The following is a 27,649-nucleotide window of genomic DNA, read 5'->3' on the forward strand; positions in this document are numbered from 1 at the left end:
CTAACAGTAAGTAAGGGGTCTGAAGGTATAGACTGATGCTATAGACTGATGGAAAGTACTTTGTGTATTTCTCTCTTCTTCTGGGAATAAAAAACATTACTGCATGACTTTTAATGTTGAAAAAAAAGTTAAGTGCTATTCATCTGCAAGACAAAAGAGGTATATGAACACTTCCAGAACAAAAGAATCACCAAGCATATCAAACATAAAGGTAAAGTGCATTTTTCCAAGGTTAAAAAAAAAAAAAAAGTATTCACACTGTGCGTTAGCAAAAATGATGTTTACAAGTATGGCAATCATGCTTGAGAAAATGCTAAAATTGCAGTGACGACCTATGAGGGGTAATGCCTAATACATTGTGCTTGTCATGGAGTCATAAACGTGTTCTAGTTAACCATATGATAAAGGCGGGGCGGGGCGGGGCGTGGGGCGCTGACCGTCCACTACCTGACAACCACTTACTCTGTTCTGCTTTCTCAAGAGTCCAGCAGATTTCCCTACTACTGCCACACCACCTATCTAGGTTAACGCCACAATAACATTTTTCACGCAACACGTCCTCGGAAAAACAACCAGCAAGTCGGCCCGCCCCGACATTCGCAAATTGAAAACGTCAAAGAGTGTTCTACGGTGTCCTACTAGGAAATAGACGTGCGTCAAGCAGGGACAAGTTCCGCCCACGTAAAAGATGGCGCTCGGCGCGTCAGCCACGCCTGCTGCCCTGTTCCTTCTCTCTAGGGGCGGGTCTAACTAGAGCAGGTGGTGTGTGTTTTTGTTTTCCCGCCCTTCCTGCCCTCCACTTTCTTTCTTAGTATTCGCAAAGAGCGAACATGGAACGAACTGATAAATATTAACCAGAAGAGAACGAAAGGGGAACTGCGGCGTGGGGCGGTGCGGTAGCTGTAGGACGCGCGAGGGGCGGGCCAGGGGCGGGTCGGGGGCGGGGCTGCGGTTGCGGTCCCTGCGCCCGCGGCGGTGGCGGAGGTTCTGGCGGCGGCGAGTGGGTGAGTGGACAGCTGGCGAGTCCTAGACCAGCAGTTTGGGGTCAGCATGCCGGGTCGGCACTGGGGCGATCGCGGGTTTTCTCCCAGCGCTCGACTCATTCTCTTCCCGGACTGAAAGCCGCCCTGGGGCTTTCCAGCTTTAGCGTAGTAGGGCTGCCTGCATCCCGGCCCCCGGCGGCGGTGGCACGGAGACAGGGATGGTTTCGGGCCTCTCCCGGCTTTTCGCCCGCAGGCCTCGAGCCGGCCTCTTCCCGAGACCCGGGGCAACCTCCAGCTGCGCTTCCGCCGCGGGCTCGAGGAAGGGAGCCTCGGGCACCGAAGGGGCTGGCCCGCGGAAAGCCGGAGTGCGCGCGGCCTCTCTGGGCGAGCCGGAGAGGGCTTCTGCCGAGAGGAGACAGCGCCGGGTGCGATGGGGTGTGAACCGACTACTGGTCGCCTGCAGATTATCAGTAGAAGTTTGTGAGGAGTGCTGTTTTGTAAATGTGGGCAGCAGTGCTAGGCAGAGTGTACTCCCAGTCTGTGAGACATGGCCTGGTTGCTTCACAGCTCCGAGATTGCATACATTTATTAAAGGAAGTGACTCTTGTGACTTAGGTATCACTTTGCTGATGGTAATCTGTTCCAGAAAGAAGTGCACTGATTACATGTCTGCGTCCACACAGGGTCTCTCTAATCAGGGTGAATTCCACCAGGACTTGTGTTCAGGAAAAGGTGAGAAGTCTCGTGCATTGGCCTAGGAGGGTTACCCCTTTTAGACTCCCAGATTGTTAGGCGCTGATGAATAAATTCTGTTTATTCTGTTCCTGTCCATCACCAGTGCTGCAAGGCGAGGGTACACAATTAGGTACTACTTTTGCTTTGTACAAACCGTTCAAAAAAGGACTGTTAGGATCTTAACAAACTTTGGGAAACTTTTAACATAACCTGGGAGCATCACAGAAAACAAGACTGTGACATATGGGGTATTCATTATATGGAACGGGGGGCTGGGGCTGTAGCTCAGCGGCAAAGCACTTGCCTGGCATGTGTGAGACACTGGGTTCAATCCTCAACACCACATAAAAATAAATAAAGATACTGTGTGTTTATCTACAACTAAAAATTTAAAAAAAAACTATATGGAACCAGGATATTTGAAATACAGAGTAGTTATCTTTAGTGTACACATAAGAAGGTTTCCAGTGAAGCCTAAAACCACAGATCGTAACTATATATAGTATAGAACACTATAAACTGTTTTCTCCTTTACATACAGATATGATCCAGTTTAAATTGGGCACAAGAGATTAATAATAAAACAGAACAATTATAACTAAATACTGTAATAGAAATTCTATGAATGTTCTCTCTCTCCCTCTAAAAATATCATTGTACTTTCAACTTTATTAAGTAAAATAAAGGTTGTCATGAACCCATAACTTTGATACTTAGACAGTCTTACGCTAATAACCAAGAGGAGTACTGAGTGACTAATGGGCAGGTAGTGTATATGAATATATAGATGAATATATCTATATGAATACAAAGCACAGAGGGATGATTCACATCCTTGGAGCAGACAGTGAATTTTATCACATTACTCAGAATGGTGTCCTATTTAAAACTTATGATTTGGAGGTGGGGGGATTTTTAGTTAATATTTTGGGATCAAGTTTGACCACAGGTATCTGAAACCTCTGTTACACAAGTGCTATTAACCAGCACCTCCACCATGCCCTTGCCACTTTAAGAAAACTGAATCTGTGGAAATTGCCCCAGTATGACTGTGATCTTTATGAAACAAAAGTGAGAAAAATTGCAGACTATATTCTTGATTGTGAACCAAGCCAGTATTTACCTCCTCCAGGAAACAATTACATTCCACTTGAGAAATTAATAAAATCTCTATTTGGCTATGTTAGCAGTCTAAAGTTTACTTTCAGAGAAAGAGATTTAAAAAAAAAAATGGAGACTCCTTTCTTTCAAGATTATTATTGGTTCAGTGTTAATTGCGTACTTCCAAGGGATGGTAGATTAATTTACCTGTTAATCTGAGAAACTTTGATCTGTGAGAGATGGCTCAATAGTGATATTAGGAACTTCATCTCTGAGTAACGCCTGATGTTAACAATTTAGAAAGTGTTTTAAGCAGTTCACTATCCTTAAAGTAGCCATAGGCAGCCCCTGTTTTAGAAGTGGGCTGGTTTAGGACCCTGCTTTTCTTGGGTCTGGGAAAAATAAACAGAAAGCATTGTTATAGGGAATGAGAGCCTATCATGGAAGAATTCTGATTCACATATGGACCAGTCAACTTTCTAAATACCAATCAGGAAAGAGATAGCTGGTTTTTAGCAAAAGTTTAAAGAAGCAAAAGCTCAAATTTACCAATATGCTAAAAGATTAAATAGATGCTAATTAATATAATATGTCTGCATATGTTGGATTATTTTTAGAAAGTGTATTGGGTAAACCCTCATGAACCCTGTTTTTTGTTTATAGGAATGGCAAACCACCATCTCACCCAATTTGGATCCTTGCTTCCCTAAAAACACTATATGACTAATCTTAGATAACCTGGAGTAGCCAACACTACATGTACATAAAATATGTAGATAAAAATATTAGTTTCAGCTGAACGTTTTTTTGCCACATTTGTACATATGGGTTTTTCTTACCAAAGATGATTCGAGCATTAAATTAATTTTTACAACTCTCCTAATTATACTTCTCTGTGACATTTCATTTCTTAGGTTATAGTAGTCCCACGTTATCCATGATTTCAGTTTATGTGTTCAAATATAGTTAAAAAATAATACATGAAAAATTCTATTGCATGCCATTCTGAATAGCCTGAAGAAGTCTTACATCTTTCTGCTCTCTTGCACCCAATATATGATTTGTCTCTTTGTCCAGCTGTCCTTGAACAGTCCAGTGTGTCCACACTGTAATGCTACCTGCCCGTTAGTCACTTAGTAGCCATCTTGGTTGTCAGATAGGCTGTCATAGTATGGCAGTGCTTATGTTCAAGTAACCCTTATTTTAATTAATAATGGTGCAAAACACAGGAGTAAAGATGCTGGCAGTTTGGATATGCAAGAGAAAAATGCCATAAGTTCCTTTCTTTAAGTGAAAAGGTAAAAGTTCTCAATAAGGAAAGAAAAACGCTATATGTTTACATTGCTAAGATCTATGATAAAAATGAATCTTTTCTCTGTGAAATTGTGAAGAAGGAAAAAGTACTATGCTAGTCTTGCTAGTATGCCTCAAATTACAAAAAGTTACAGCCACAGTGTGTGATAAGTGCTTAGTTAAGATGGAAAACATATTCAATTTGTGGATATATGACTAACAGAAAATGTGTTCTGAGTGACGGCAGCACATTGTACTAGAAAGTATTGAACTTACACAAAGGCGTCAGCAGGTTTCTGCAACATGTGGCACCAAGTCATTTACTGCATATACAAAAATTACTGGAGAAGCTGTAAGACAAGTTGGTGGAGAAGGATTTGCCAAAATGCTGGATGAAGAAGTAGAAAAACATTGAGGGCCTTTGGGAAGTTTTAAAAATGAGGAATCAGAAGAACTTATTTAGTAATCTGCAGAGAAAGAGGAAGATGAAACTGAAACAGAACTAGCAACCTGAACATTTATAAAATTTGCTGAAGTATTTGAAATTGCACAGACATTAAAGGGCAAAATTATGGAATACTACCTTCAGATAGAACAGCATTAAAGTCACCTATAGTATTAAAACCTCTGCAGCAACCCTGTGAGTTAGAAAGAGACAACAACTTCTGATTAAATTTTCTTCCAGAAAACTCCCTTGAACTTGGAAGATCTTCAACCATCAAAGTAGTCTCCTGCTAACATCTAACATCAACGTTGTCATGATTCAATGATCCAGGATCACTTGAAGTGGATGTCTTCCTCCTAATGTATCATCAGAAGGTCATTAGTAGCCTAAAGCTGAGTCACAGCACATATGTCATTCACTCCACCTTATCACATATTCATTGTATTATCTCCCATTATCATAGGAAGAAGAAGGTGAGTATAGTACAATGAAATATTTTCAGAGAGAAAACATTCACATAACTTATTATATTGTTACAATTCTATTTTATTGTTAATCTCTTACTGTACCTAATTCATAAATTAGAGTTTACAGTATATTAAGAGAGGTGCCATCTATAGTTTCAGGGATCCAGTTGGAAGGTATCCCCCAAGGATAAGGGGCAACTACTGTATTTCTTTTGTCAACTTTTAAAGCTGAGCAGTTCAACATGATCTTTAGCCTTCATTTTCTTTCTAATACTAGGAGTGAGCCTGAGTGTAATTAGTGGTCGTTAGTAATTTAGTTCTCACAATCAGGTAAAAGGTTTTCTCATATTTCAATCAGATTTTGCTATAGCTCTCAATCTTATTTAGGAAATTCTTTTAATTTCAATATAATAATTTGAGTTGTAATGTTGCCTTTTTGATTTTCACCTTTTTATCCAAAAAGAAAGAATAAAAGAGAAATGTTTTACAGTATGATTTTATGGCTATGTGTTTACTTTATTGCCTCTGCTTTCCATTTGCTGTTATTGATAGTGACAGCAAAAGCATCATTACAGTTCCAACTCAGATTACCTTGTTGTATTCAGTCATTGTAAACTGACTGTTGAAGTTATATTCAAAACAGTAGATATTTTTAACAAGCGATAGAGCTCATATCCATTGTGGCCTTTTAAGACTTATTAAATTGACATACTAAAACACAATATTACCTAAATGAAGTTTTGAAATTAAAAATACACAGGTAAATACTGTTTTTTGTTAACTATTTTCATACATACTTCACCATTGTTTGCCATCGTTTGTGTGCCTTTTCATAGTATGATAAAATATTCACCACAGACTTTAAAAATAGAAGTCACTGCTTTTCATAAGACTCTGAACTCTCTTGACAATGTGTAGATAAAATTCCTTAATGTAAAATAGTTTAATTTGACACAAATTTTGTTATCGATCAAATGTTAGCTCCAAAGTCATCAAACAGGTGTATCAGCATTCACCTGTAGCTGCTCTCCATTACATTATGATACTAGAATCCATAATTTTAGACTTGCTTAAATGAAATTGTCCTAATGGTTGTCACTTTCAGTCTTTGATTATAAGTCTTCAGTTATAGTACTTGCAAGGTTGGTTAGGTTCACACTAATATTACATAGAATATACACTTTCAGAGTGATATCTTTGAGTGGATCAAGATATACAAGTTGAGCCCTGCATTCTAGCTTGGCTGCAAGTTTGTTTGTGTTCTCCATGTCTGTTTCCTCAGCAGATTGAAAGCTTTGAATGGGCTTCATCCGTTCTGTTTGTTTTTTCCTATTCTAATAACTGAAGCATTTATTTTAGCCACTTAGTATAGAACTCTCTTCACAATGGTAAAGTACTATACCATTTTCTTTACTAATGTATTGAATGTATTTATCTTTGTTTTCACCTATCAGTGTTTTTACCTTTCAGCTCACCAGTATTGAGCTTCAGTATCCTGATTCCCAGAGAGTTTGTCAAGGATAACCAAACTTTTTAATCATTTTTGTTGTTGTTGTAACTTCAGACATGTGATTTTGTCATCTTATGAAAAAAAAAATTTCAGCACATTTAAGGTATTTCTACTGTCAGATGGCTAGGGTAATAAGGCATCACAAACTAGATAACTTAAAATAGCATCCATTCTCTCTGGTTTCTGGAAGTCTAGTATCAGCAGGAACATGATCCTACAAGCTGTAGGGAAGCTTCCTTGTGCCTTCCACTTCTAGTGTTACTTATAGTCCTTGGCATTCTTAGGCTTGTGGTTGCATCATTCAGTTTCTATCTTCTGGTCTTCACATGGCTGTCTTCCTTTGTGTCTACATGTCTCCAAATCTCTCTCTTTCCCCTTAGAAGCCCACTGAATTAGAACCCATTCTAATCTAATATGACCTCATTTTAACTTAATTATACCTATTTCCAAATAAGGTCACATTAACATATATAAGGGGTTAGGGTTTGAACCTATCTTTTGGGGGGACACAGTTCAACCCACAAGAAATGTCACCGTGTCTAGCTGAGACTTCCCCTTCCCATTTTGCCCCTTCTTTAGTTATAATGGTTAAGAACCAAATATCTAATCATGATAGAATTGTACATAGTCCAGATATTTGGGGAACAATGGTCTGTTGTATGAGCTTTAGTTATAATATTTGTCTCTTTGGGGGTTTGGATGGATATCTTTAAAATTGCTGAACCTAATCATTGCTTTGTATGCCCTCATCTAGATATCTCTGGAACATTTGGATAATGTGAAGTTTGGGATGCAATGATGTCGACTCTCTGCCCACCACCATCTCCTGCTGTTGCCAAGACAGAGATTGCTTTAAGTGGTGAATCACCTTTATTAGCAGCTACCTTTGCTTACTGGGACAATATTCTTGGTCCTAGAGTAAGGCATATTTGGGCCCCTAAGACAGATCAGGTACTTCTCAGTGATGGAGAAATAACTTTTCTTGCCAACCACACCCTAAATGGAGAAATTCTTCGAAATGCAGAGAGTGGGGCTATAGATGTAAAGTTTTTTGTCTTGTCTGAAAAAGGAGTAATTATTGTTTCATTAATCTTCGACGGAAACTGGAATGGAGATCGGAGTACTTATGGACTATCAATTATACTTCCACAGACGGAGCTTAGTTTCTATCTTCCACTTCACAGAGTGTGTGTTGATAGATTAACACATATTATTCGGAAAGGAAGGATATGGATGCATAAGGTGAGTGGTTTCTCAGCTTGTTAATCCTGCTAACATAGCCATTCAGAGTTTATTTTCAGACACATTTATCTAATTTTTAGAAATTACATGCATTTAACATTTGACATAAGCCAACATATATTTTATGTCTACCCCATTAGATATAGATGAATTTGTCTTCACAGTAATCATGGAAGGCAGGAGGTGGTAACTCTGTATTACAAACAAAAAGCTAAAGCTTAGAGAAAAAGAAATTTTTAGAGTTTAGATTTGTCTTAGGAGCCTTTGACTCTAAAACATTTTTATTTTTATTTCATTGCATGACCTTGTCTTGTACTACAATGTGTAGGTATAATAGTTTAGAACATTTGTTTTAGAAACTATCTGCCGGGAACCTTTGGTCCCTTTAACTTGCCAAGTTCCCAAATTTATAAAATGAGAAGGTTGGACCAAACAGTTTCTAGGAGATAATATTCCTTTTAATTTTGCAGGTTAAGCTAGAGGGAATTATCATTTCCCACTAAATCCTGTACTCTAATATAAAATCATATTTATATTTCAGTATTCTTTTAGCATTTTGAAAGAACAAATTTAAGCTTTCTTCCTACTTTCCAATTTAATACTAACCTGAAAGTCTTATTAAGGCATTATTAATTGTATAAGGCTTCTAACTGATGGTAAGGAGAAATAGCACCTTTAAAGAATAGGTATTTGCTCTTTGTAGACTCACCTCCTTATTCCTCATATGTTTATGAAAATCATTTAAAATAAACAAGCTCTGTATTCCTCAGATTCAGTTTGATTTTGTTTCACTTAAAAATGCTTTATTATGTTCCTTTTTGAAACTGCAGGTGTAAACTTGATTGTTTCCTGCTAAATTATATTTCTTTTTTCACTGCAGAATAAAGGGTATTTTGTTTTATACTGTCTATGAAAGCATGGGTTTGTTGGGTTCATCCTGCCTTGCTCCCTTTAGCTCCCTCTAGAGAATATTTTTTTTCTATAAAGTAAATTACACAGAACATATCTATATTGGAAAAAATAAGTATTCAAATGCTGTGGCTTTTTAATAAATAAATTTTCTTTTGCTTAGGAAAGGCAAGAAAATGTCCAGAAGATTGTCTTAGAAGGCACAGAGAGAATGGAAGATCAGGTAAAATGCAGATTACATGCAGTAATATCCCATTATTCTCATAGCATATGTCCATATAAGGCATTTGGCTCCATATGTCCATATAAGGCATTATTCCCATAGCATATGTCCATATAAGGCCTTAACAACATGTTAGTTTGACAGAGTGAGTCTGAAAATAAACAGTCTTCATATAAAATAAACTGGACAAAAAGTATCTATATTTTACATCTGAAGAGATAAATAAATAAAGGGAAATGATAATTACATCTACAAATTACTATTTTGCTCCCTTTTTGGAAAACTTGTTCATATAAAAATTTTTAAAATGTCTATGTGATTTTCTAGGTATTGTTTCTCAGATATTTGTATATGAGTAACTGAAAGATGAGGAGTGGGTGTTCAGGGTGCAACACAGCTTTAAGCACATTTAAGACTATTTCTTTAGTCTCATGCTGTATCTTTAAAACTAATGCAGCTTATATTTTATTCCATGATATATCTTTGTTTTAATATTGAAATTTGCCAGTGACATTTTTTAGCTTCTTACCATTTAGACATTCAGTAACATTGATTCCTTGGGAAAAGATACCATGTTTATCCTGTACCTTTGAATGACCTTGGGGAATAGATGCTAAGAGTTTGAGAAGCATGACTGCAAGAGGATAACTTCCCTTATAGAAATTAAATACAGTCCATTTCATTGTGGGGCAGAAAAGTTCTCCTGAAGGGAATCGCCAGTGGAGAAAATGTTCTTAACTTTACTCTTATTGCTCTGATAGGCCATCCTCCGTTTTTGTTTCTTCTTGTAAAATTCCAGTCTTTTAAGCATTGCTACATTGCCTTTGCTCTGGTTCTCCTTAGTATGACTGGGACAGAATGATGCTTTAAAATCATTTAGTTTTCTAAATACTCATGAGAGACTAGGGGTGTGGCTTCCTGGGGTGTGGCTCAGTAGAAGAGCATTTGCCTAGCATGTACAAGGCCTACAAAAAAAGCAAAATAATTCTTGTGAACGTATGGGGCATTAACAAAGAAAATATTAAAGCCTATAAAATAATCTTTTCAAGATTATCATCTTTGTACTTCTGTAAATAACCTTCCAAATCAAATGAGGTAATTCTGGGGAAAAGGCTAAAACTTATAAGAAAAGATTTCCCTTCATCCAGAGAAGCTTGCCTTTACTTTGCTGGTTGGTAAACAGGTCCCTAGGAATGTGATGATTCACCAATGTCCAGCCTGATATTCATGGAGTAATTTAATAGAATTATCTCAAGATAAGGAAATTGAGGACCAAATAAAATTCTGTTTTTAGTAAAACTGTTTTTTTTTAAAAAAACCAGAAACCTTGATTAATGAGTTTCTGCCATGATTAATGAATTTCTGCCTCTCTTAAGGGCTTTTCTTAAAACTGCTATCTTATCCTTCTGTGTCAGTAGGAAAGGATATTTGGGACAAATGGGAGACTTTAGAGAGGAAACTCAGAAGTTCAAGTTAGAGAAGAACAAGGAGGAAAAGAAATCCCTAGGGGTTTCTTTTATGTATGTGGGGCCATACACACACACACACACACACACACACAAACACATATACATACATATATATATGTATGTATTTTTTTTTAAGATCCTCTTCTGTATTCAGTCTTGTAGGATTTTTGTTGTTGCTATTGAGCATTAGACTATTCATTTACTTAGAGTCAGATAAATGCCTGAGATTCCTTGTCCAAAATATTATCTGAGCCTAAACCTAAGGGGAAATGTTTTTCTAAAATTGTTATTTCTGAAAAGGGGGAGTTGTCTTATAATTGAGTCTTGCATGTCTCACATTATGTGCTTTCAACAGCCTTATATTGAAAAATAAATTCTTCTTAGGAATGACACAATAGTATGAAACAATTTTAGTGAGTGCTGATTTTGGATGTTCATAGCTGTCATCTGGTAAATCACTTACCAAAGATGGAAGTTCAACAAAGATTGAGTCATTGTTCTTATGAGATTTGTTATATTAATTGTAATTGTAAACAAGCATTTCAACAGTTATTTTAAAAATCAAAAGCAATGAGTGTGGTTAATTATGGAAGTTACTATAAAATGCATTTTTTAAAATAATAAAATGCCTGTTATGCAAAGAGGTTTAGGATAAAATTTCCAAAGGTAGCAGCACATTTAAATCTTAAGAAATTTAAATGCTAAGGGACTTTGAAAAGCTGAGTTAAGGTACTAAAAAAATGGATATAGGGATAACAGAGATCCTAATTTGAAGATACAAGAGAAGAATTTGAATAAAATTATTTCATGAAATGTAAGGAAAGAAAACCTACTGAATTGATCAAATAATGTGATTTTAAATGTGTCTAGCTAAAAATTAATAGAGATTTGACAATTTTATCTACATCTCTAAAATTTCACATATTTACATTGGTTGCAAAACTGAATGGTGGTGTGGTAGTAAGTAAATGAGGAATCACCCTTATTTAAGATACTTTTAAAATATTTGTGATGATTTGATTTGCCTTTGGATAGATCATACCCTGTTTCCAATGTGGAGGTTGGCCATTTATTGAAGTTTTACTAGTGAGTTATTTGGTAAGGGTTTCAAAGTCTTTTTAAGCTTGACTTTCTTAACTTGATTGCCTTTAATTAATAAAGTTTTTATAACTCAATTAGATATCAAAGGAGATTCTTTCTAAATTTGGCACAGTTGTTTATTTGTTGCATGTAATAGTAAATGATAAACCCGAGAGTCCATGCTTACTAAAGAAACATTATTCCTAAAAGAATGAAATTGAGCTTAAATAGCATGAAAATTCTTTAAGTTCATTTTAAGCATTTATTGCCCATCTTGTCCTCTATTATGTCTTCTCTTCATTTTACTTTATTGTGCAGGGTCAAAGTATTATTCCAATGCTTACTGGAGAAGTCATTCCTGTAATGGAACTGCTTTCATCTATGAAATCTCACAGTGTTCCTGAAGAAATAGATGTAAGTTCTTATGGGGGTAACCTTTATCAGTTCCCCTGAATTATTCTACTATTATATATATTAATAACATTCTAATTTTGCTGGTGAGCATTTTATCATTATACTATTTGGATGAAGTATTAGCCACAAATAAGCACACATAGAATCCTGAATTTTATGATCAGTTTTTTTATCACTGATAGTCATGGCAAAATTAAATTTAGCTATTTTACCACCTTTATGTTTCCTAAAAGTGGGAAAATTCCAGGATTTATAGAAACATTAAAGTATTTAATACAGTATTTTTTGCAACAAAGCAATGTGCAAATTAATGACTATTAATGGAAGTTTACTTACATTCACTAATTTAGTTTCCCTAATCATTTGTTGAGAACATTTTAAATCACACATTATGCATGTATAGAGAGAGATCTTTGGAAAATATTCTTACTGCTTTCTGACTTTGTCATTGAGGTTGGTCTCTTGATTCTGACAGTTCAGAAGAGGAAGTTGTCTTGTAAAAAATGTTGCTTAACCTGACTGACCACCTTTCACATTTGTTCTTTAAAAGGTTGTGACAGTTCAAAGAGATTATTTTATGGGTTTTCTTGATGCTCCAAAATGAGGACAGTGTGTTATATTGAACCTAGACTTTAAAACTTAGGTATAAAAGCATTCTCTTAACCCTGTTTTACCCAGACTAATTTTTTTGTTTGTTCATTTTTTGGGTGCATTTTAGATAGCTGATACGGTACTCAATGATGATGATATTGGTGACAGTTGTCATGAAGGCTTTCTTCTCAAGTAAGAATTTTGTTTCATTTCCTAAATGCTGAATGAAACAGATACAAATCTTATATGCTCACCCATAACAAGATTTGGAAGGAAGAAAATAATGATACCTACTTCCCCAGACAATTTAAGGATAACATTGCATATCTGAACTAACAGTTGTGTTACTTTTTCACTCATTGTGATATATCTGCTGTTACTCCTTTTAGTGTTTTAAGATGCTGAGTTTCCATAGTGCCCAGACAAGAGAGCTTGGTCCTTTCCTTCTGATTTCTTGTTTTACTTCCCATTGATGTTAAAATTAAGAATCCTTAAATTAAGTTGTATTATAGATAGTGTCAAGTAATTTAGGCCTCGAAATGGAAATTATTCGTTAAAATTATTTGTACTGATCTTTTTTATCTAACTATGAAGTTTAGTACTTAAGAGTGTAACTCTCAAGCCAGACTGCCTGGGTTACTGTTGTGTGACCTTGGATAAGCCACCTAAAGTGTCTGTGCCTCCTTTTCCTCATCTATAAAATGGGAAGAATAATGGTACTTACTTTCTAGGGTTATTGTGAGCATTGAATCAGATAAATCATATAAAGCACTTACAACACTACCTGGCACATAAAATCACTTATGAGCCAATAGCTCACATTTTCTATTTATATTTCTTCTAAGGAAAATAATAGTAATGACCACTATTTTTTGAGCGCCTATGTGCTAGTTCCTAATACAAGTGCCTTGCATGTATTATCTCATATTTCTTTACATTTGCAGATAATCATGAACTTTGTTTTTTAAAATGAGAAGTAAAAAAGTAAAGTATTAACTTTTATGTTTACATTCTTTTTCTTTAGGCTCATGATGGAGTATCAGGCCTGTTTAACCTAAAAAATCTTAATAGTTTGAATCATAAGCCCTTTAGTATTAAATCTATTAAGTCAGCCTTTCATATATTATTTTTAATCTCTTTGGCTTTAACCCCTCTACATATCAGTTTCTTCAGCTATAAAATAATATTTTACTAACTGGGTCATCTTAATATTCAAACAAGACAATCTCTGTGAAAGGCCCCTAGATAATGTGAAGTTTCATACAAATAAAAGATAGTATTATACTTATGGTGTTGATGTTTATCATGTAAAACTACTCTGAGTTATTTGAAGCTTATTTACTATTTTTTTAAAATTTATGAAATTGTTTTATAGCCAGGGTTTTAAATCTGTTTTATTTATTGATCTACAGTGCCATCAGCTCACACTTGCAAACCTGTGGCTGCTCTGTTGTAGTAGGCAGCAGTGCAGAGAAAGTAAATAAGGTAATTCATTTTATAACATAGACTATGATCTGAATTTTAATACTACTAACATGTCATGGATTGTCATTTACATGTTAAGTTATAATTCAAATGGTCTAATAGTATAAGGAGAAAATAAAATGTTAGTGAATTATTGTGATACCCTATGGCAGAATGAATTTGAAATGAACTGTTTGAATAGGAATTCAGTTATCAGTTTCATTTTGATAACTCATAAACACCAATCTCAGTTGTGTATAAAGGGTTTTGAGAATATTTTAAAATCAGATAGTTTTTAAAAGCCTTCTATTTCCCAATTTTATCTTTAATAAATATAAAGATAGCTATGTACTTTTGGTACTAGTGTTATGGCAAGATTGCAATAAATCACTAAGTTGATCTTAAAGCAAGAGGTGGAACATTTATTCACCAGCAGACAGTCTGAATTCACCAGCTGGCAGGCCAAGGGACAGGCTACAAGTCTACACCCTTCGATTCCATCCCAGAGTGTGAGTCTACCTTTATATTCCAGAACCACATTAATTATAAGTGACTGTTGCTATGATTCAAAACCATAAACAAATGTCATGAGATCTAAAATCATAAACAGAAGGGAAAGTGTGTCAAAATGACCCAGTTGAATACAAGTTAAAGAATGGTTACTAACGTCTAGGCAATCATTCTTTGACAGAGTACTTTGTTCAAGAAAAATGGGAACCAAAGAGAACAATTTTACATTATATAAGAATTGCCATTTTGTGTTGTCACACATGCTATGCTAAGCAACTGTTGATGGGTACAGAGGCAGGGTGTTCCCAGGAGAGAAGGATTTCTTACATGACATGGAATCTTAGGGTAAAATGGAGTCTGTTTGGCCATTGCCCATATAGACTGGCCTATAATACTAGTTCTGAAGAACTGCATTTGATCACCTTGATTTCATTGCCTTGATTTTTACCCCATGTCTATCCTTTTTAGGGAGCTAATATTTCTAGATGGTAAGTGGAGGCTGTACTTTATTCAGTAATGTTTTGACTACTTCCTTCAGTGCTTTGAGTAAATAATTAGTGAATGGTTAGTTATATTTCCAAGCATTAGTCGGTAAATTAAGATATTTTATACTTTTCTTCACTGACCATTAGTTAGAAATTAGAAAGAATCCAGAGATAAGTGCATATGTCTATCAATTTAAGCAAATCTAATTTCTTTTTAACAACATTTTAAACAAGAGATATGTTGGAGGTGATTATTTGTTTTACAAAGCTATTCATTACTTTTGTTTGTTTAATTTGTCATCCCATGTAGTCACATGAGCCTTAATTTGCCAAAATTATATCTCTTATACAACCATTAATGAGAGATTAATATTCTTCTCTCATTATATTTCATCTAGAGACTATTAATCTTATTTGTGTTGCCCCAAAAATGTGGCTTCCCATTTGTGACCCGCCCCCACAAAGCCTTAGAGTTCTTTAGAAGTGCTTATCAGTCTGCATTATGAAAGGAGGAAGGCTCTGTTTATTAAAAATTTTTCTCCGGCCAGGGTTGTGGCTCAGCAGTAGAGCACTCGCCTCTTATGTGTGAGACCCTGGGTTCGATCCTCAGCACCACATAAAAAGAAATAAACACAATAAAGATATTGTGCCCATGTATAACTAAAAAAGTATTTAAAATTTTTTTTCTCATCCTTTATCCTCTTAAGATTGAATAGCTTGCCTTTTGTCTTTTTAATTTGACAGAAAAGTTTCCACTTCTGTAATTAAAAACCAGTGCTTTAACATTATCACTCTAGTCTGAATTCCAACAGTTATATGGCTCATTTTTATTTTTTCTAGTTGTACCCTAGGTCAGATGCTATTAGAATCAGTGTTTTCTGAACCCCCACCAATAGCATGTTTATATTAAGTCAAATTTAATAGAATTAATTTTCTTTTGGTTTAAGAATGTGGATACTCCTTGATATTCATTATAATGGGATTTACATGTAGAACTGTTACAACATAAGTTATAATTTGGGCTAATTTAAATGCACTTAGTTTTATTCTTGAAAGTTATTTACTTGCTTGAAAAACAATTGTTGCTGGGTGGAGATATAACCAATTACTGTATTAGGTCATAAATTCCCACTAAATTAATAACCTAATACAAATATGCCAAATAAGTATGAGAAAAGGTATATATTATATTTTTCACCTGGAGAGTCACAATATGTATTCAAATATTACAGATTTTACCAGATGTGGTGGTGTAATTCCAGCAGCTGGGGAGGCTGAGGCAGGAGCATCACAAATTCAAAACCAGCCTAAGCAACTTAGTGAGGCCCTAAGCAACTTATCAATACCCTGTCTCAAAATTTAAAAAAAAAAAAATATTTTTTAAATGGGCTAGGGATGTTGCTCAGTGGTTAAGTGCCTCTGGGTTCAATCCTGGTACCAAAAAAAAAAGTTACAGGTTTTGAGACACCATACAGTTAATTTACTAAGCATATCTTGAACTCATTTGGCCATAAAAATCACCTTTTGTAAGCAATAAGTGTTATATCCTATGGACTGTTCCAGGTGACTAAGGAATACTTATTACTCAGGATTTATATTTTTATATTAATTGACAAAACAATTAAAATTTTTAATTTAAAAAAAAATTTATAAGCAAATCAGTGGTCTTTTTACTTCATATTTTAATGCTAAAATCTTTTCTTTTCTAGATAGTGAGAACATTATGCCTTTTTCTGACTCCAGCAGAGAGAAAATGCTCCAGATTATGTGAAGCAGAATCATCATTTAAATATGAGTCAGGACTCTTTGTGCAAGGCCTACTAAAGGTATACTTTCCATTTATCACAAGTGAAACCATTTTTTTAAAATAATTTTTGAGACTCTTTGTAAAAATACTTGAAGTATTTTGTTTAATGCCCAAGGACTGACTTTCTTTACATAGTTCTGAGCATAGACTATATTATCTTATGAATAATATATATATTTAGTATCATCAGTGTAACACCATGAAATATCTTTTCTTTGCCAGATGGTTTCCTGTATAGATATGTGTATAGCCTCCAGATTTTTTTTAAAATATGTGCTTGAATTAGGTTGCACCTCTAAATATTTCTTTTTACTGAACCAATTTGAATTTTTGTGTTACCATTTTGTATTTACATATGAAATTTATTGAAAAAATTTAAAGATCTTTAAAAGTGTGTAAGATTTGAGTAATTCATATATATTTATTAACATACACATTTGAAAAAGTATGTATTACTAATACATATTAGAAAAAGTTTATATTCATTTAATTGAGTTTATTTTTCAAAGACTAAAACATATAAAGGTAATTGATAATTATTTTCAATAATTAAGGGAAAAGCAATTATGCACTTTATTGAATTTATTATTGATGTCTCAGTTACAGTCAAAGAAATGAAGAAATGCTTTCCTTATGGTTGTGTGATTCTTTCATAGTAAATGCTTTCTTAAGGATGTAGGCATAGCAAAATGAACGAAAATAAGTATTAAAATATTTTAAAATGTTGCACATACCCTTAAAAAATTAGGGATAGAAGGAACACACCTCAATGCCAGAAAGGCTGAATATGGCAAACTTACAACGAATATCATACTGATTATAGAGAAGTTGAAATAATTTCATCTGAGATTAGAAACAAGATAAGGATGTCCTCTTTTACCTCTCCTGTCCCGTGTGATATTGGAAGTCTTAGCTAGAACAAGAAGGCAAGAGAAAGATATAAGACACCCAAATAAGAAAGGAAGAGATAAAATTATCCCTGTTTGTAGATGACTTGATTTTATATATCAAAAAACCTGAAGGCTTTACCAAAAAAACTGTTAGAACTGATAAACAATTTCAGTAAATTTACAGATAAAAAAGTCAACATACAAATGGTACTGATTGACATAATAATAACAAAATTGCGAGAAAGAAATCAAGAAAAAGACCTACTCACAATAACTACAAAAACATATATCTAGGAATAATATAAACAAAGATGTGATCTCTACAATGAAAATTACAAAACAGATTAAAGAAGTTGAAGATGACACCAAAAAATGGAAAGACATCCAGTGTTCATGAGCTAGAATTAATATTCTAAAAATGTTCTTACCACACAAAGCAATCTACAGAATCAATGCATTTCTTCTTATAATACCAATGATATCCTTCATAGAAAACACTCCTAGAATTTGTATGGAACCACAAAAGACCTTAAATAGCCAAAGCAATCTTAAGGAAAAAGAACAAATTTGATGGCCTAATACCTGACTTCAGAACATACTATAAAGTAATAGTAAGCAAGACAGCATGGTACTGGCATAAAAACATGAATATAGACCAGTGAAACAGAATAGAGAATCCTGAAACAAATTCACATTATTTACAGCCAATTGATCTTTGCCAAAGGGACCAAGTATACACATTGGAGAAAGGAAAGTCTCTTTAATGAATAGTACTAGGAAACTGGATATCTGTATACAGAAAAGTGAAACTATACCACTATCTCTTAACCTGTACAAAATCAATTCAAAATAAGAATGTGATAATCTCAAATTAGAAAGCTTTGGCCCAGTAAAGGAAACAGTCAACAGAGGTAAGAGACAATCTGTGGAAAAGGAGAAAATATTTGCAAACTATTCATTGGATGAGGGATTAATATCCAGCATGTATAAGGAATTCAAACAACTCAACAGCAAATTTTAAAAAAGTAATCAGATTTAAAAATATCTGAATCGACATTTGTCAAATGTATGCAAATAGCCAATAAACAAATGAAATAATGTTCAATATTATCACTAGGGAAATGCAAATTAAAATGACAATGAGATACCATCTTAGCCCCAGTTAGAGTAGATATGATCAAAAATTCAAAAAAATAACATGCTTTCAAAGATAAAAAGAAAGGAGAGCTCTCATGTGGTGGGAACATAGATTAGCACTCCATTGTGGAAAACAATATGAAGATTCCTCAGAAATCTAAAAATAGAACTGCCATTTGATCTAACAGTCCTACTACTGAGTATATACTCAATAAAAATGAAATCCATATATCAAAGAAACATCTTCACTGGTGTGTTTATTACAGTACTATTCACAACAGCCAGGGTATGAGATCACCCTAGATGTTCGTTAAAGGGTGGATAAATAAAATTATTCAGTCATTAAAAATGAAATTCTGTTATTTGCTGCAACATTGATGAAACTAGAAGACATTATGTTAAGTGAAATAAGTTAGGCATAGAAAGATGAATAATCTGTATTCTAACATACATGTAAAAGCTAAAAAGTTGATCTCATAGAAGCATAGAGTAATGGTTACCAGAACTTTGAAAGGGTGTGGGGGAGAAGGGATGGAGAGAAGATACTTAATGAGTATAACGATGCAGTTGGATAGGAGGAATAACTTCTAGTGTCCTGTAGCACGTTATTATGAATTAATACAGCAATCAATTGTATATTTCAGAATAGCTAGTTGAGAGAATTTTGAACATCCTCAACAAAAGGAAATGATAAATATCTGAAGTGATTGATATACTACCCTGATCAGATCATTACACATTGTACACATGTGTTGAAATGTCACACTATACCCCATAAACATACATAATTACTATATATCAATTAAAGATAAAAATGTATTGAAACAATAGTCTTTGGAAATATTAATTCAGCTTTATAAATTATTAATTCAGCACAGTAAAATGCCTGTACTGCACTCAGAAGAATAGTATTAAAATAAAGAAGCATGTTTCTAATTTAAGTTTTACAAATTTGAAAATTTGTACTTCTTTCTACTAAAGGCATAACATAAAGGGTTTCTTCAGCAGCCTCTCATTTTATTATATAATTTTATCCTGAAAGAGATCAGTACCAGATGCTTAATGGAAAACTTGAAACTGATTTAGTGAAAAACTATTTCAGGAGTTCTCCATGCAAATCTAAATTATATAACCTTCCAGAAAATACCTTGACATAATATAAAAATGATTACTGCAGCATTATTAGAGTGAAAAAATATAAATAGCTTCTATGTTCTCTTCATAACATAGTATCTCATACACAATAGGTAATTATACAATCAATAAGGAACCACTTTTTTTTTTTTTTTTTTTGATGCCAGGAATTGAACCTAGATGTACTTAACCACTGAGCAACATCCTCAGCCCTTTTTATTTTTATCCTGGGACAGGGTCTCACTTAGTTGCTCAGGGCCTTGCTAAGTTGCTCCGACTGGCTTTGAACTCATAGTCCTCCTGCCTCAGCCTCTTGAGTCACTGGGATTATAGACATGCACCACTATGCCTGGATATAACCACAGTTATTATTTGGCACATATCTTTCTAGTATTTTTTTCTTCTGTATGTATGTCATACTATACCCCACAAATATGTATAATTACTGTGTGTCGATTAAAAATGAAAAATATATTGAAACAATAAAATCTCTGGAAATATTAATTCAGCTTTGTAAATTATATAGTTTCTTCAACCTCTCACCATTGAATTATACTCTGCATGTTCTAACCTGCTTTTTCACAATATTTTGTAAACCTCTTCCAATTTCAATATGAACTTTTCAGTAATTTTATTTTTATCAATTAGATAATAAATTCATTTTAAATTTATTTAATCACTTCTTTTTGGATGCTTAAAGTGTTTCTCATGTTTTTGCTTTAAAACTGATGTTGTAATGAACACTTCTGTCTGTAAGGTATGATAAAATTCTAGAATAAAATCAAAGCCATTGTTTTAATTAGGAAAAAAAAAAACTTCATATCATTTGGCATGTAAGACAGTAAGTTCTCTTTTCATTCTGACAGGATTCAACTGGAAGCTTTGTACTGCCCTTCCGTCAAGTCATGTATGCACCATATCCCACCACACATATTGATGTGGATGTCAATACTGTGAAGCAGATGCCACCCTGTCATGAACACATTTATAATCAGCGTAGATACATGAGATCGGAGCTGACAGCATTTTGGAGAGCCACTTCAGAAGAAGACATGGCACAGGACACCATCATCTACACAGATGAGAGCTTCACTCCTGATTTGTATGTAATGCTCTGCCTTTTGATTTTGGCAAATAATATGAATCTTTTATGAGTAAAAACAAACACATTATATTTAAAAGGAAAGAAATATCACTAGCATAATGATGCTTAAAAAATATTTAATCAACTGTTTTTTTAAAAAAAACGTGGGCTCTGCCCACACGACCCAGCCAATTGGCCTCAAGAGCAGGAGGAGTTGGGGAGGTTGAGAGGCTTGTGGAAAGCCGGTGGTGGCAATTGGGCTCTGAAGGTTTTTCCTGAGGAGCTGTTTTGTTTGACGTGTGTGGCTCTAAACAGCTATCCATTTTGAAAATATTATTGTGTTTCCCCTAAAATAAGTTAAAATTAGCACTTAAAAGAAACATTTAAATACTTTTTTAACAAATAGGTATTGAGCTCATAGCCTGTAGGAAATAGTGTGGTTAATAGTAGTGCATCAAATAGCCTCCCTTCACTACTTATAATTTAGTGTATAATAGTCTGAACAGGATTATTATATAAAGTAATTCCAAGTCTTTTTTTCTTGTACATAAATATTAAATAATTCTGGGGATGTGGCTCAGTGGTAGAGTGCTCGCCTCGCACGTCTGAGACCCTAGGTTCAATCCTCAGCACCACATAAAAAAATAAATAAACAAAATAAAGATATTGTGAAAAAAAAATTAAACTGTTGAAATACATTAATATAGTGTTCTTATGCTTTGTGTTTTATATTGCATGTAATATATTTTATGTTATTTTATATTTGCCTTAGTCATTTCTTACCACAAAGTGTGATCAGTGCACTAAAAAGAATAATAATGACAGTTAAATATTGATTGTGGATCAATTAAGGAAAAAACATGATGATGATAATTCATAGTTATAAAACTTCAAGAAAATACTTAAATGGTGTTCTGAAGTCAGAAAAAGAATTGTAGTATACTAGGGGTTTTTGAATCAATTAAAAGTGCTTGGCACAGTGCTGGCACATAGAATATACTCAAAAACCATAACTATAATAACCCAGGCTGAAGTATATAAAGCAGCAATAAAATTGGATTGAGTAGCTCTATGCTTTGCTTTTAAGGAAAATTTTGAACTGAGGCAACAGACTCATGTAGCATAGTAGCCATAGTAAAATGTTGACCAAAAGCACAGAATAAGAACATTATGTCCAAGGAATCCCCAGCAACATAGGTCTTTATATGCATAAAGATGACTTAATTAGGGTCCATCTTTCTCAGGTCTCCAGTGTTCTCATTGGCTATTTAGAAAGTTTTAGAGGAATTGCTTCAGAAAAAAAGCATTGGCCAAATTGGAATTCCATGTCACTGAGTTTTCACATATTAGTAGTTTGGGTATGAATATAGATTTCTCAAAATTAATCTGCACTTTCTAAAAGGTTTAGATTTTTTTTTTTTTTTTTTGATTGATTGCCTGCTTAGGAGCTCCATTAAGAGAATTTAGTGAACTTTAGAATGGGTTTGCGGGCTGGAGATGTGGCTCAAGCGGTAGCGGGCTTGCCTGGCATTCATGCGGCCCGGGTTCGATCCTCAGCACCACATACAAATAAAGAAAAGAAAATAGTTCTGTTGTTGCTGTATTTAAAAAAAAAAGAATGGGTTTGCAACCATTTAGTGTTTTCATTTTGTTTTGTAGATATGTTTAAGCCAGCTATTCTTGTTTTGCTGAACATGGCATAATAATGTCATAAATTTAAAATTTTATTTACAACCCTAAATGTTTTGAACATAAAAGTTTGAAAAATAGTTTCAATTACAAGAATATGTGTAAACTTTAGTTTGTGGTAGACTCATTTTACCATTTTTTGTATTTTAAACAATACTACTTATTTTTTCTATGTTATGGGAGCTGTTGTTTTTTTTTCTACTCTGCTGGGGTCCAACCCAGTGACCTATACATACTAGGCAAACATTCTACCTCAACTTAACTTATAAAAATAATTTTAGTCACTGTCTATATATTAAAATCCAGTCACTGAAAATATTTTTAAATACTTTGCTTCATACAATTCTGATATGATCGAGATATTCATTCAATGAAATAAACCAGAACACGGCTTTATAGTCACAATTTCTCCTCAAAGCTTGAAAAGTGGTGTTGTTAATGCCCAGCCAATAATCTTGAAATGTTGATTTTTCATTTCTCAGTTCCTGCTGTAGTTAGTTACACTCATCTCCTAAATTAAGAAACTTGAGTTACTCTCTTACTTAGTTTGCACCACCCATTCTCTTCTGTATCCCTCCTATCAGTAATATGATGATCTCTATACTATTTTCAGTCTCTCTTTCATTTAAAAAATTACTTCGTTTATTGAATGTTATGTTACCTCTCTGATCTGAATGAAACCTAAGGAAGATGGAAGAGAAAAAATGAAGGGCTGTGAGGCCTGGGAAGAAAACAGTCTTGCTTATTTTACCATCTGGTATGTCCTAGGTGCTGTGTTAGACACAAATCATTTCAAATGGGTATCATGTCTTGACTTCTGTCTCTTTGGTCATTGCCAAGGTAGATGACACTTTTTTAGGTTTCTAGTTCATGTTATTTGCAGATGGTGTCCTCTTAATGCTAACCCAGAGGTTGTGATATTGCCCATTATCAACTGGGTTTATTCCTTGATCCCACTCACATGTCACTGATTTGTTTTAGTTTTTGGTGATAACATTAGTGTTATTTTTGCTGCTGGTTTTATTTTTTTGTGAGATTGTCAGAATTAGCAATTATATTTATTAATTGTCTAAGACTTTTTTTAAAAAAAAAGAATTTTTTAATATTTATTTTTTAGTTTTCAGTGGACACAACATCTTTATTTTATTTTTATGTGGTGCTGGGGATCGAATCCAGAGGCCCGCGCATGCCAGGCGAACGCGCTACCGCTTGAGCCACATCCCCAGCCCCAAGACTTTTGTTGTATGTGTAAGATGAGAGTTCTGAAATAGATAGTAGATGTACACATACCCTTCCTGGTATATTGTGTATATTTCATTATAATCATGATTGCTGTTGAAGTAGTTCCATAGTGTGGGAATATTATTTAGAAAAAATAATTATTTGTTAACCTGATAAACACCAATAATATCCTTGAGTTTGGATCTGTGTATTTTTAAATTTTATTTATTTATTTTTATCTATTCCTTTTTGGTGCTAAGAATTGAACTCAGGGACCCATGCATGCTAAACACACATTGTACTATTAAATACCCAATGCCAGCCTCTGGAAATATATTTTCTATCTCCAAATATGTACATCTATAATCTAATAAATATGTTTATGCATGATATACCATTTATATGAATTTAACTTATTGACTGTGGAGTGAGAGGTTGTAGAAAGTATCTTAAACAGCCATTTCAACATTTGGACCTTTTCTTTTCTTTGTAGGAATATTTTCCAGGATGTCTTACACAGAGACACTCTAGTCAAAGCCTTCCTGGATCAGGTAAACATGGAACAATCCATTGTCAGAATGATTAAATGTTTTCTTTTCAAACATATCATATAGTGCTTGTGCTGTATATTTGAAGCATCATGGAATTAAGTTCTCTTTTTTGTAATACCTATTCTATGATCTTTCTAAAGCTCCTAAATCATTTTTCTTATGAATTATTAGTAGAGACTAGCCTCATTAACAATTAAGGATTCAGCATTCCCACTGAAAATAAGTATTTTAATTTCAAATGCTAGCCTCACTCAGGAATTTTGTTTTTTGTTTTGTTTTTTGAGGGGAGGTAAGTTGTTTATTTGCTTTTATTGAGCCAAAAATGTTCTTAAAACTTAGTATACTTCTGTTTAGATTATAACATTTTTATTGTTATTTTTAAAAAATATTTACTTAATTACACATTTGAAGAAAATGATATAGATACCTGGGACTTATTTCTTATATAACAAAACATTGTTGTAATGTTGTTCTGGGGATTGAGCCAGGATACTGTCATACGTATAACTTTGAAATAATGAGATCCTTATGTTAACTGGAAAATTTGGATCCAGGTCTGTGTAGTTTGTGATATATTGCAAAGTTCAAGGATATATTGCAAAGTTCAAGGATAATTTGTAGTCATGCAATTTCCATGTTTCTCATGCCGAAGTAAAACCCTTCTATTCTCCCCCTACGTAAGCACACATTTCTCCTACCCATGCTAGAATATAGATATGTATTTCAAAACCATAGTCCATGAGCATGGCCTAACTTCTGAGAGCTTCAATTTTAAGATTTGATTAGAAAAAGTTAGATAATACAGCATCAAATAACTTACATAATGATTTTTCATAATAAAATAAATGATCATGGATATATTTTGATATAGAATGCAAAATTTGAATGCACCAAAATAGATAAAATAGGAAATTATAAAAACTCAGATTGCTTTCAGACTAGTGCTACTACCACATCCTGTATATTAGAGGGCATTAGTGAAAATGCCAGGTAACTCCCAACACTGTCAGGGAAACATGCTATATACATAGAATGGTAGGAAATCTATGTGTTAAAATGCTTCATTTTCCTGCAGGTCTTTCATTTGAAACCTGGTTTATCTCTCAGGAGTACTTTCCTTGCACAGTTTCTGCTTATCCTTCACAGAAAAGCCTTGACACTAATAAAATACATAGAAGATGATACGTGAGTAACCGTCCTCTACAGAAGAAAAGCCTTTGTATGTTTTTGTTTTGTTCCCTTTTGATATTTGCTGTATTATAATGTTTGGGTCTTTCTTTCTTTCTTTTATTATTTGTAGGCAGAAGGGGAAAAAGCCCTTTAAATCTCTTCGGAATCTGAAGATAGACCTTGATTTAACAGCAGAGGGCGATCTTAACATAATAATGGCTCTAGCAGAGAAAATCAAACCAGGCCTACATTCTTTTATCTTTGGAAGACCTTTCTACACAAGTGTACAAGAACGAGATGTCCTAATGACTTTTTAAACGTGTAATTTATTAAGTATATTTCATCACAGTCACTATTGCTGTTGAAGTAGTTCCATGGCGTGGGAAGCATCATTCCCCCAAGTTATACCTCTAGAGTCCTACTCAGCATTGCAGTTAAAGTTAGTTACACTACAATTGCCACAAAAGGTCTGTAGGGGATGTCAGGTGCATCGTTAACATTGAATATCTCTCTTTCTAGATGTGCTCTCTTGGGGACTTCTGTTTACAATTATAACAAATACTATTGCTGTCTTTTAAAGATATATTAATAGTATATAAATTTGACCACAACTACTGTTTTTTTTTTGAAATTTATGATTCATGGTTTACACATATCAAAGTGAAATCTGAGTTAGCTTCTACAAATATCATAGTAATTGACTTGACATTTTTTAGTATTTCTTGGTGTGTAGGATTACTGTAAGACTTTTGCAATCATCTGCAAATTTAGAGCATTTAAAATTTTCAGTTCCACAGAAAGGAAGTTAGCTTGAATAGGAAGAAGAGATTGATCAATAATTCAAAAATTATTGAAATTAATCATTAGATCCTACTTTGTAGATTTAGCCTTTAGAATTCAGTCTATATAAAAATGTCAGGCAGTTATGTGCAGTCCCTGATTATGGTAAACTCAGTGTGGTTTTTGTTTATCATTGTTGTCAACAACCAATATGGTTAAGCTCTGTCCAGGAAAATATAGGAAATTGAATTGTTTTAGTAGTTGTTGCCAACTTTTTAGATTAATTTTTATTATTTCCAAGCCAAATATAAATGTGCACCTCCTGTGCCTTTTTTCCCCCCCATGGAAAGTATAATTACTTTGAAGAAGTTCAGATTCCACTGATCAGTCCTTTCCACTTATTTTTCTCATACAGAGTCTATCATTTACCTGGTTTGGCAGTCATGGTGATTCAAGTTTATAAAATGAATTAGAGAATACACTAACTAATAAGATCTTTTGAGAACAGAAAACAGTTTTTTGTCTTCTTCCACCTTTTATTTCTGCCCACGTATTGGAAGTTATTGCCTCACTGCCTGCATCACATAAGAGCAGCAGGAGAAACTTGACAGAAGTGATATTTTTCTAGGTGCTATTTTTGTCAGAACTAAGTGGTCTGTTTCTTTACTTTCCTTAATGTGTTTGGACCATTTTACTGGCTATAAAATAATTAACATAATTCTCTGCTAGAGAAGTGTTGACATAGGAGCATATCAAACACAGATATTTTTATTTAAAACTGGAAGTGACATGAAAGGGAAAATATAAGTAGATGAAAGATATAAAATTGATAGAGCCCTTCTGCTCCCATCTACAAAATTTAATGAAAAAGATATGTTCTATTCTGAAAGGTCATAATAGCTTTTGCATAATGAGTCAGAAAGAGGTAGACATCTTAAACACTGAACAAGATGGATATACTACATGTAGCTCAGTCAAGAAAAATTTTGTAGATAACATCTTTTAGTGTCCTGTATGTGCTCAATGCTTTTATATGGTAGATCCCTATTTAAGTGCTGACTTATTTTCTTTTGTTGGTTTATTGTATTGTTGTATAGAACGCAAGATGTACAGTGAATTAAGTTATTAAAGCATGTGTAAACATTGTTACCTTTTCTCCTAGTTGGAGAATTTTGAATAAAATATCTTTGAAATTTTGTCTCTTTCACTTATTGTTCAGGAAAAAACACTATTATGATATTGGAAGACTGATTAGCTTCTGATAT

The 27,649-nt window shown here is 34.0% G+C and overlaps 1 protein-coding gene across 4 annotated transcripts; it reads left to right on the forward strand.

Moving 5' to 3' along the window:
• Window positions 1-956: 956 nt before the first annotated feature.
• C9orf72 (C9orf72-SMCR8 complex subunit) lies at window positions 957-27,649 on the forward strand. 4 transcript variants are annotated; one of them, XM_076843359.2, is made up of 12 exons: window positions 957-1,004; window positions 4,798-5,030; window positions 7,289-7,776; window positions 8,849-8,908; window positions 11,776-11,871; window positions 12,590-12,654; window positions 13,875-13,947; window positions 16,631-16,747; window positions 20,756-20,991; window positions 24,377-24,434; window positions 25,510-25,619; window positions 25,735-27,649. In XM_076843359.2, the coding sequence occupies exons 3-12, from the start codon at window positions 7,330-7,332 to the stop codon at window positions 25,919-25,921; spliced, it is 1,449 nt and encodes a 482-aa protein (XP_076699474.2). In that variant the 5' UTR covers window positions 957-1,004; window positions 4,798-5,030; window positions 7,289-7,329; the 3' UTR covers window positions 25,922-27,649. The 4 variants fall into 4 exon arrangements, with proteins under 4 accessions (XP_076699474.2, XP_076699475.2, XP_076699477.2 ...); XM_076843360.2 differs by having other exon boundaries at window positions 4,798-4,931; XM_076843362.2 differs by having other exon boundaries at window positions 25,739-25,856.

Source organism: Callospermophilus lateralis, chromosome 2, assembly GCF_048772815.1.
Source record: "Callospermophilus lateralis isolate mCalLat2 chromosome 2, mCalLat2.hap1, whole genome shotgun sequence".
Taxonomy (NCBI): Eukaryota; Metazoa; Chordata; class Mammalia; order Rodentia; family Sciuridae; genus Callospermophilus; species Callospermophilus lateralis.

What these genes read in the sequence shown, in the direction of transcription:
- C9orf72 (XM_076843359.2), top strand. Translation starts at nt 7,330, where the DNA reads ATGATGTCGACTCTCTGCCCACCACCATCTCCTGCTGTTGCCAAGACA. An exon ending in GTGCAGAGAAAGTAAATAAG is followed by an intron (nt 13,948 to 16,630) that starts GTAATTCATTTT and finishes TTTCTTTTCTAG; the next exon opens with ATAGTGAGAACATTATGCCT. An exon ending in TCAAAGCCTTCCTGGATCAG is followed by an intron (nt 24,435 to 25,509) that starts GTAAACATGGAA and finishes ATTTTCCTGCAG; the next exon opens with GTCTTTCATTTGAAACCTGG.